Source organism: Plecotus auritus, assembly GCF_963455305.1.
Source record: "Plecotus auritus genome assembly, chromosome: 5".
Taxonomy (NCBI): Eukaryota; Metazoa; Chordata; class Mammalia; order Chiroptera; family Vespertilionidae; genus Plecotus; species Plecotus auritus.
Genome location: NC_137776.1, coordinates 65,774,168 through 65,784,825, shown reverse-complemented (window position 1 = coordinate 65,784,825; position 10,658 = coordinate 65,774,168). Strand labels below are relative to the sequence as shown.

Sequence of the window (10,658 nt, the reverse complement as noted above, 5' to 3'; positions counted from 1 at the left end):
GTTCCTAAGATTATTGGATGCTGATTAGAACCTCATGGGCCTGAGGGCTTAATGCTTAAGAAAGTGGTCATGCAAGGGAGAAGGAAGCAGGTGAGTCAGGGTACTGGTGAGGCCAATTTGAATCAGCTGTCTCAGTGTCACATTCCATTTGCCAAGGAATTTTCCTGGCTTCTTACTACAGGCAGTCCTCGGGTTACGTCGGACTCGACATAAGTCGTTTCGTGGTTACGTTGCCATCTCCCATTTATTTAAAAAAAAATAAAGTTCCATCATTTCGATATATGACATATGTGCTTTATGTTCTTTATTATTTATTTACCACAAGTAAAGGTCAGGTATTGTTATCTTTCTTTTAAATTTTTTTTTACTGTTTCACTTCATTACTGCTGTGTATGTGATCCATGTGAGTGACGTAGGTGCTTATGCATGTGGGTTCCGACTTAACGGCGAAAATCGCATTATGTGGTGCCGGAGGAATGGATCTGCAATGTAACCTGAGCACCTACTCTATTCTGCCTCATGGGGCAGCAGTATTACTACAGCTCTAAAGTAACATGGACAGATCTTTTTTTGTTTAGAAAGGATACTCTGCTAACTTGAGCATTAAGCCATCATTGGCTGGCACTCTACCTTTTGCCCACTTAATACCTTTGTCACCTAAAGCCAACCCACTGGATTCAGAAGAGAAAGATCCCTGAGGTTAGGATTGGATCCAACACTGTTTCTAAAACTTTATAAGCTGAGCCATAAAGGAAACTTTCGGAACACAAGTATGGATAGAGTTTTCATAAAATCTATGCTTGTGCATTTTTAACAGTACATTTTTTTAAGTTTAATTTTTTTAGTGAAATGTTTGTTTTATTGAAATGTTTATTTGTAGACCATCATAAAACTATTAAAGGTAAGTAATGCTGCCCTAGTCGGTTTTGCTCAGTGAATAGAGCGTTGGCCTGCGGACTGAAGGGCCCTAGGTTCGATTCCAGTCAAGTGCACGTACCTCAGTTGCAGGCTCCCAGCCCTTGTCGGGGACTTGTGGGAGGCAACCAATTGATGTGTCTCTCACATCAGTGTTTCTCTCCGTTTCTCCCTCTCCCTTTCACTCGCTATAAAAATCAATGGAAAAATATCCTTGGGTGAGGATTGAAAAATAATAAATAAATCTCATTCCATCAGTGGCATTTATTGCAGAATTATATATTTTATTAGTTACTAGCTTATACCAGTTTATACTGACTATCAGCTTATAACTTCAGAACTGGATTAGAAATAAAAGCATCAACATTCAGTAAGCACGGAAAAGGTGAACATCTCTGCCATTTTCCCTTTAACGTGTACATGTTCACGTTTTAGACAAGAAATAATGTTAAACATTTTCATAATGCAGAAATGGGTTGATACAGCAATAATATAACATTGCAGAAACTTTTAAAATGTCTATTCTGAAATTAAACTTGATTTTAAAACCCAAAAGAAAGTTTGATAGTGGCAATTTAAAAAATAATGAACATATGGATTTAATGTTGTCCTTTGTCTTATGTGCAAGTCCAGAAGATAATGAAGTAGAACAGTTTAATAATTGGACAGATTAGTCATGCTAACCTTTTTACTGGAGAATTGTTTAGGTTCATATATGAACAAATTGAAAGATGGTACAACAATAATTCATATGGACACAGAAAATCATTAGGCGGCTTGAGAACTTGGTAATAGTGGAGAATCTAAACAAATCCTGACTGCAGGAGTTGTAGATCCTGTAGGCAGGCATGATGCTTTGAAATGCCTAAATAGCTTCAACATAGTTGGCTGGGAGCATGCCGGTCCTGCCGGTCCTCTGCACAGTGCCATACATCCAACCTTCATCTATAGCTTGAACATTCACTATAGCATCTCCATCCTTGAAGGACACCTCATCAGCATCAGCAGCCATGTAGTCGTACATGGCACGGAAGATTTTCTATTTGTGAGGGTGGAAAGAAAAGGGGGGAGATATATTAGATTTGCAACAATTAACCCAAACTCTCAATTTTAAGGTCTCCTATGACTCCATAAACTTAAGTTGCCCAAAAGAGAATGTACAACCACCAACAAGGAAGTAAAAAGACAACTCACAAAATAGGAGAAAATATTTGCAAATCATATATCTGATAAGGGATTACTATTCAAAATATCTAAAGAACTACAATTCAATACCACATACACACACACATACACACACACAAAGGTGGGGGCAAAGGATCTGAATTCTCCTAAAAAAGTATACAAAGAACCAATAAGCACATGAAAAGATGCACAACATCACTAGTCATCAGGGAATTGCAAATAAAAAAGAATGAAATACCACTTTTCACACACCAAAATGGTGAAGAGCAAAAAGACAGACAATAACAGGTGATGGGGAAGATGTGGAGAAATTGGAACCTTCCTAAACTGCTGATGGGAATGTAAAATGTGCAGCCATTTTGGAAAACAGTTTTGGGAGTTCTTCCCATGTTAAACATAGAGTTCCCATATAACCCAGCAATTCTGCTCCTAGGGCGTAGACCCAAGAGGAATAAAAACATATGTCCATTCAAAAACTTATATACACTTACTCATTCACAACAGCATTATAACAGCCAAAGAAATGAAAACAACTCATGCCCACCAAGATGAATGAATTTTTTAAAAAGTATTTCCATACAATGGAATATTATTTGGCAATAAAAAGGAATAAAGTACTCAAAACATTAAGTAAAAAAAGCCAGTTACAAAGATCTCTATTGTGTAATTTCATTTAAATGAAATGTCAATATGTACACAGAGGCAAATATATACAGACAGAAAATACATTAGTGGATGCCTAGCATTGGATAGACAATGGAGGGAAAGACCCAGGATAGGGAGTGACTGCTGATGGATACAAGGGTATTTTTGGGGGTGATGAAAATGTTCTAAAATTGCATGATGGTCATGTTGAACAACTCTTAAATGAACTAAAATTCAATGGAATTGTACATTTCAAATGATGAACTTCCTAGTACGTTAATAATGTATTCAACATGGATATGTGTCCATGTGAAATATGTGGACTTGTTTATATATGGACTTTTTTTTCCCTTTGGAGGAGGTCAAACTTGTGTTTTGTAGAAGAATTGAAAAACCATAAAATATTGTAGGTATCTCTCGCTTTGGGAATTTGGGAGCATACCAGTAGTATGCTGACATATAATTATTTTAGGATCCATTTTTGGACTTTATCTTTTTTTTAATTTTTTTCCCCATCACCATTTATTCCCCATATACTGTTTTCCACCTCCAACTTCCACCCTCCACCCTCCCTGGACTTTATATTTTTCAAAAATCTATCCCCATGCTAAATCCATATTTAATTATGATAGCTTTGTATATGTTTTCCTTTAACATGGTTAAGTCCTTTCCTATTGTCATTTTCAAAATTTACTTGGTTATTCTTGCATCTTTACTCTTTCAAATAAATTTTAGGCTTAACATACAACATTTAAAAAATGCTTTTGGGATTTTGATTGCCTTGAATTTATGGATTTATTTTAGGAGATATGACATCCTTACAAGATTCCCTTCTGAAATATAATGGCTCTCAATACTTTTTTAGATCTTCATTTACATCTTTTAGTAGATAGTTTTCTTCATACAAATATTCATTTCAATCCTAAATAATTATGTGTTTGTGCTATTATGAATAAGATCCAGGGTCTTAAATTGAGAGTTTTGAAGTAGTCTGGTGAACTGTGAACATGATTTGACTTAACTTTTCAATATATATATATTAATAGGAGAGGTCTAAGATATGACATGTTCATGTGTGTGATGTGCATACAGATCTACTGTATATTCTTGAAGAATGATTCCAAGCAGCAAACGTCTTAGTTAAAATTAGTGGGTGGGATCAAAGAGCCCAAACTAATCATGTGCTTTGTTGTTTTTTTGTTTTGTTTTAAATCATTGAATAATGCTTTATAATTAGTTTTAGTTTTGTATGAAGGTTTTCTGATATTGCTATTAACCTGAGATGTGTTGTAAAAAATAAAATAGCATCATATAAAGTAGTAAGTGTGGTGCAAAAAAATCAGAATGCCTATCATTATTTTCATATATATCAAAAAAGTAAGAATGATTTGAGTAAGTTCTTTATTATTTACTTACTCCAGCAGTAGATGGGTGAGATGGGATAGAGGATACTGTTGTCTGTTGGGTGGCAACTGAAGATGATCGTTGTTGTGGGAGCTCTGTGGTTTTTGCATGTTTGTAAGCTGAAAGGAAGGAAGAAATAGTTTATAAGAAGAAAATATAGCCAGACATCATTAAATCTATGTTCAGCTGCTGAACAGTGCTGGCTTTCCCCATAATTTAAAAATAATAAATTCCAAGAAAGGAGAAATGAAACATCTAACTCATGTGCCCCCTCCACAATTATAGTCGTTTCTCATTAGAAGAAAGAATCCAGCCTTAGCCTGTTTGGCTCAGTGGATAGAGCATCAGACTGCAGACTGAAGAGTCCTGGGTTTGATTCTGATCAAGGTCTCATGCTCAGATTGCAGGCTCACAGCCAATCAATGATTCTCTCTCATCATTGATGTTTCTATGTCTCCCTCTCTGTTCCTATGTCAATAAAAATATTTTTAAAAAAACAAGAAGAAGAAAGAATCCAGATTTATTTATTTATTTATTTATTTATTACTCAAAGCTTCTGTTATAGTAACTGCCAGTGAGCTGGCCGACCATGCTGTCAGAGTCAGTGCCACCCACTTGTACCTGTTGAGGTTGCAGAGAAGAAGATGCCGCCGTTGCTGTAGGTGGACAGGTGGTGGTCGGCACCTTCTGAGTGCTCAGACTTCTCCTCGCCGCCACTGACGCTCAAAGCACTGGCTGATCGCGACTGTTCCCGGCTCCGGCGCTGAGCTTGGGCTGGGGAGGTGAGATTTAGAGAAGGAGCAGAGATGAAACGTTGATGGCAGGAATCCCTAGCAGTATTTGAATCTCTGTTGGTTTTTGTTTGTTTGTTACCAAGCACGGTCTTAAGTAGTTTTCCATGGATGAAACCCCCAAAGCACTTATGGTATATTGTGTCATCCTCATTTTCCAGATAACAGTTTAATTACCAAAAGGCAGGTGATAGTGAAGTGGTACAGACAGGCTGGCAATCCCGGAGTCTGTCCCTGAGACTGCTCCTTCTCTCCATCCAGCCCATTTTCCTGCCTCACCAAAATGAACACATGGTCATATTCACATTCACACTCCAACTTTGCCTTCTCCAGAAAGTCCTCCCTAACTTCCAAGTCAGTTTAGATGCCTTTTCTCTGTGTTCCTCTGTGTTCAGACCTTTCAAACTGTACTGTCAAGGAGTAACCACTGGTTTACTCGTCTCCATCAGTAAACTAGAGTGTAAATCCTTTGAGGACGGGCACTACATGTTATTTGACTTTTTAACATGAATAGAGGCATAAAGGCATGCGTGTGACCTCTTTAATTGAATGACTAATCTTTGACATAAGACAGTTCAGAAAGTTGCTAAAGGTCAAATCCATTCTTCCCTTTGCCTATATATTTTTTTTCATTATTTCTCTAATAGAAAGACTTACACTGAGGCAGTGAAACTTGACTAGACATGAGTTTGGCCCACTAGTCACGGTGTTTTTATGCTGAATGGGCAACTCAGGAAATTGAAAACCCTTGAGGAAAGGAACTTCAGAAAGTCATTGATTCTAGCCCACTAAATGGTGACATTTTTGTTGTGATCCTTTTGTGGCATAACGTACCATTAATCATGTGTAAGCTTCGGGATTGAATGTTGTCTTCTGCTGGGTCATAGTCAAAAACTGAGCCAGGATTAGTACGCCAGACACGTAAACCTGAAAGTGAGATGAAGGATCAGAGCAGATGTTCTTGGACTCTCTCAATGATGTGGAGACCTAGGTACGAACTTAATCATAGGAGGATTGATTTAGCTTAGGTTTTAGTCGTGTCTCCTCCTGGGAGAAGATCAAAGCGTAAATAAGAGAGGTCAGGCTTGCAAGTCATGAAATAATAGAGGTTTTCTTTCACACCTAATGAAACACAAATTGAGGTCCTTTATCCTTTGCCTTGCTATAGATAATTCACTTCTGTTCCTCTACCCCCTTACCTTCAAGTCGATTTCCCCACTATGGCTCAGTCACCTGTAATAGTCTCCTGATCCTGGTCATTCCGTTTTTGTTCCATTTGCACCACTTTTCTCTGAATCCCTCTGTAGTTGATGTCACTGAAGTCCTGTGTGTTCTTCTTCACTCGTTCAGTGATAGGGTCTGTCACCACCGGTGTGAAGCAACCCTTGTGCTTCTCAAAGTCTTCATGATATTTCACCTGAAATTTCATGAATTCGTTTTGTGAAAACATGATGGTGGATCATTTCCTTTGCCCCATGTGCCCACAGGCTGGCCAACCAATCCTGAGAGTTCCTGACTCACGGTTGAGATGTGGCGTTGGGTCTCTCTCACCCGTCTCATCTCTGGGGTGTCCAAGACATAGGCAGCTTTGCCTTGTATTTGTTTCCGGAAGCTATCGGAATAAAGAACCTGACGGAGGAGAAAAAACGAATGAGCACAGGTCATGGTACTGTCCTCACTCTGAAGCCTCCAACCCTCTCCAACAGGTGGGGGTGGAAGGAGCAGGGAGGGAAGCTTGAGTCCAAAGGACCCAGCAAGACCCAGGAGCAAGACCCATGAGTAACATGGAGCAGGTTAGCATGAGGATGGGTGGGCAGGGCTCGCATCCAGGAGGATCTGTTTTGACTTTGAAAATGTAACTTTCGTTTTCAAAGGAGAAGAGGCACAGTATAATTTTGAAGGGAAAAGGAAGGAAATGTTCTCTTGAATTTGCTGGGAACTGTAACACCAGCATATCAGATGGTATTTGGTGCTAAATGTGCTAATGACATTTGAAAGAACTATCCCTTAAAACAAGTAATGGGTTTTTTTTGTAGGTTTATGTCAAGATTTTACCGTATAAACCCATATGCAAATACAGAAATCAAAGTCCTCCAGACACGAAAAACCCAAAACATCAAAATCAGAGAAGGCATCCATTTCAGAGTATTAACTGTTTCCTAAGGTACCTTAAAAGGAAAGGAACGCTGAAGGCTGGAGGTGTTAGGAAGTCAATTTGTTACAGGTGGTTACATAAAACTACCTCAGAGGAAAGTAAAAGGGGCGAGAAACGTTGGCAATTAACTTGTTACGTCTTAGCATGATCATTTGGAATTTAAAAGCACAGTTGTGTTAATTTCAGTGGAATAAGGAAGTGCACATTTTTATGAAGTTAAAATGTTATTGTCCAAGTTGTTGCATTCCCTTTTTTTTTGTAATCCTAGAAAATACCGAGCTAATGTTTTCTTGGTTGCGCTTAGCTCTCTCCATCTCTGGAGTAACAGGTGTCGGAGTTGCTTTTCTCATGTTTTCTTTGTACAACACCTAGAGGAGCCAAGAGAGTATCCAGACATCAGAGAGCAGAAAACCATTTCTGAAAACCATCAGCTAGCTGGTGTTATGGCTCAATTAAATCACACTCGAGAAACACCTCAGGAAGATGAAGCCATTAAAACGTTATTGTATAAAGCACAAGGTGAAGTTTGGGTTGGAGGGGTTGGTTTGTTGTTTTTAAGTAGGCAAAGAAGAATTTTAATAGATAAAAGTTTGGGGAACACAGTGAGATAAATTAGTGGTATAACCATCTTTGCCAGGCTTGTTAAAAAGTGTAGCAATTTCTTTTTTCCTCTCTGAAATACCGAGCTAAAGTTTTCTTGATTGCGTTTGACTCTTTCCATCTCAGGAGTAAAAGGTGTGGGGGTCGCTTTCCCCAGGTTGTCTTTGTATAACACCTGTGAGATACAAAGTTGGACCCGAAAGTCACTAGGAGGCAATTTTCAGGCTATTAAATATAATGCAATTTGGGTGAGAAAATCCCATGTTTAATCGATTATTATTAGTGAGGATAGCTCTCAAGAAGAAAGCTTAAAGCCAGTTAATGGCTAAATGTAGTATGTCATTTAGAGAAGGTTCTAGAAAACTGGCATGTGGTTTGTTTTTAACCTGGGATGGAGTTAGGAGCAGGCCAAACTGCAGGGATTACTTTGCAAAAATAAAAGCACTTTCTCAAGACAATACCGAGCTAATGTTCTCTTGATTGCGTTTGACTCTCTGCATCTCTGGAGTGACAGGGGTTGGGGTGGCTTTCCCCATATTTTCTTTGTACAAAACCTACATGAGTCCAATGGATCCAAAAAGGCAAAAAGAAGAAGAAGAAACAAAAAAGAATTACAGTCACCAAAAGATTAAACAGAACAGGTAACTCGTTAGGAGGCTCAGGGTGCCAAACCACTTGGGCAGTGAGGTTAGACGGAAAGGAATATGCTTCCAAAGGAAGTTGGCGTAGTTAACAGCAAGACACACGTTTCCAGGGCAGGACCCTGCGCTGACATCCTTGCAGCCTGCAAGACAGAACTGCAGCGTGCACCCCCTTCACCCTGCCCTGGTGCATGAATTTCCAGCACCTGCTAGGTCATCTAAACAGCACCTAGGGGCCTGGGCTGGAACGCTACTGAGAAGGGTGAGGCTGCTCCTGATTTCGCAGTGGGGAGCCCCACCTTTTTGCAGCACTTAAACTCATATAGACACCTCAGTAAAACCGTGGGTCCTTAAACAAGCAAAGGATATCTCCTCTCTTTCCTCCTTGCTATCATTGTGTTGTGCCTCTTGCTTCAGTTTACTACAACATCCAACTTCTCAGCAATAATGTCACTATATGGTAAGTCATTCAATACATGGTAACACATCATGACAAATCCTCAACCTCGATGTCTCCCCTCAGTGTCATTCTTTTGGAAATGCCACTCTAGAGGAAGACTTCTGTTAAGGTAGTGGTTCTCAAAGTGGGGTCCCTGGACAGCAAGGTCAGCAGCATCTGAGAACTTGCTAGAAAGGCACATTTTCTGGCCCCACACCAGACCTACAGAACGAGAAACAGTGGGGGCAGGACCCAGCAGTCTGGTTTAACAAACCTTCCAGGTGATTCTGGCACACAACTATTGTAGAAACCTGTAGACTGCGCTCATGTGGAGGCCACAGCGTTCTTCATTACGTAAGCTAGAGTCATCCGGACACAAACCCCATCCCCGGTCATTTATCAACATACAGAATATTGCAGAGCACAGGCTTACAGGAAATGGCTTACTAAATTAGCAGTTAAAGATCATGAAAAAGACAGAACAAAAAGAACTCAAATTGGTAAAACAAAAAACAGTTCTAGTGACACTTTCCTTTTTAAGTTAATTAATGACTATTTGCCAAAACCACTACTGAATCTTCATTTGTCATTGTTTCTGAAGGAGAGGATCGGGATTATTTTTCCCAAGGTCGCTTTGTCTAAATCTGACAGGGTAGAACTTAAAGTCATAGGCGCAAAAACATACAAAAAACCCGCACAACTCCAATGTACCAGAAAGAGCCCTTTACACCGACTATGCCACCTCCCAAATTTCACAAATACAGAAAACAAAGAGACCTTGGGGGTAGTGAATAGAGAGTAAGTTTGGGGAGAGATGAGCAAAACAATATTTTATTGGAAAATCCATTACTTTCTGATATTAGAATTTTAAATTGTGGATTAAAGCAATCTTGTTATTATGGGGTTAAGGCTAAGGTAGCCCTGTAGGGAAAAAGGATAAATGTGATCAAGAAATTCACAAAATTTAAGTTGTCTTTAAAAAGGAGGATTAATATGTATTATTTTAAATCACTTTTAAGTAGTAGTTTTTTTCTTTTCTTGCCAAAGTACCGTGCTAATATTTTCTTGATTGTGTTTGACTCTCTCCATCTCTGGAGTGACAGGTAAAGGGGTTCCCTTGCCCATGTTTTCTTTGTATAACACCTGTGTGATGAGAAAGCATCCAGAAAACAACCATAAGTAACATTTCGTTTGTTGTGAGATTTTAAGGGTGAGTTCAACTTCTTTGTTACCAAGTTACACAGTAGTCTAAGAAGCCAGGAGTTATACACGGACCAGATGCCACAAGCTACTTTAATGGCAGCCATTCTTGGGATCAGAAAACACTCGCCAGGACGCCAAGGACCTCAGCCGCAGTGGGTAAGGCTGTCGGAGTTATCCATGTTATTTTTTCATTTCTTTGAGCACAGTACCTCCTAAACAATCACATAGGGTTTTAAGATGGTTAAAACTCAGTTTCGTTGTTATCCAAGCAAATGAAAAGGTAAGGTGGTTTAAAAAATATGAATATTTTAAAATATCAAGTGGCAGAGAAATCAGGATTAACTGAAATTTAAAAAATCGAGTTGATAGTAGTATAGAAATGCAAGCATTGTATGTATGTCCTTTTGCTAAGTGAGGTATATTAGAAGCAAAGGAAGGGAAGTGGGTTTCAAAAAAGAATAAATGTTTAGTATCAATTTATGAGGTTAAATGGCATCTTCTTTTCCCTTTCTGTCCAAAATACCGAGCTAATGTTTTCTTGATTTTGTTTGACTCTCTGCATCTCAGGAGTGATGGAGACTGGAATTCCTGTTCCCACGTTTTCTTTGTATAGCACCTGTATGATAAGAAAGCATCCAGAACAAAGAGAGCAATCAACCACTTGGCCCTTCTGTGGAGCA

The 10,658-nt window shown here is 39.0% G+C and overlaps 1 protein-coding gene across 1 annotated transcript in view; it reads right to left on the bottom strand.

Annotated features, from left to right (window-relative positions):
- Positions 1-227: 227 nt before the first annotated feature.
- NEB (nebulin) overlaps positions 228-10,658 on the bottom strand; it is a 198,051-nt gene continuing 187,620 nt past the window's right edge. The window contains exons 155-165 of the mRNA XM_080669929.1: positions 10,502-10,594; positions 9,826-9,918; positions 8,157-8,249; positions 7,778-7,870; positions 7,371-7,463; positions 6,462-6,569; positions 6,174-6,357; positions 5,775-5,867; positions 4,771-4,923; positions 4,162-4,268; positions 228-1,954 (exon numbers count right to left, since the gene is read on the bottom strand). Coding sequence (XP_080526055.1) covers positions 1,781-1,954; positions 4,162-4,268; positions 4,771-4,923; positions 5,775-5,867; positions 6,174-6,357; positions 6,462-6,569; positions 7,371-7,463; positions 7,778-7,870; positions 8,157-8,249; positions 9,826-9,918; positions 10,502-10,594 — 1,284 coding nt within the window. The 3' untranslated portion in view covers positions 228-1,780. The remainder of the gene's footprint in view (positions 1,955-4,161; positions 4,269-4,770; positions 4,924-5,774; positions 5,868-6,173; positions 6,358-6,461; positions 6,570-7,370; positions 7,464-7,777; positions 7,871-8,156; positions 8,250-9,825; positions 9,919-10,501; positions 10,595-10,658) is intronic.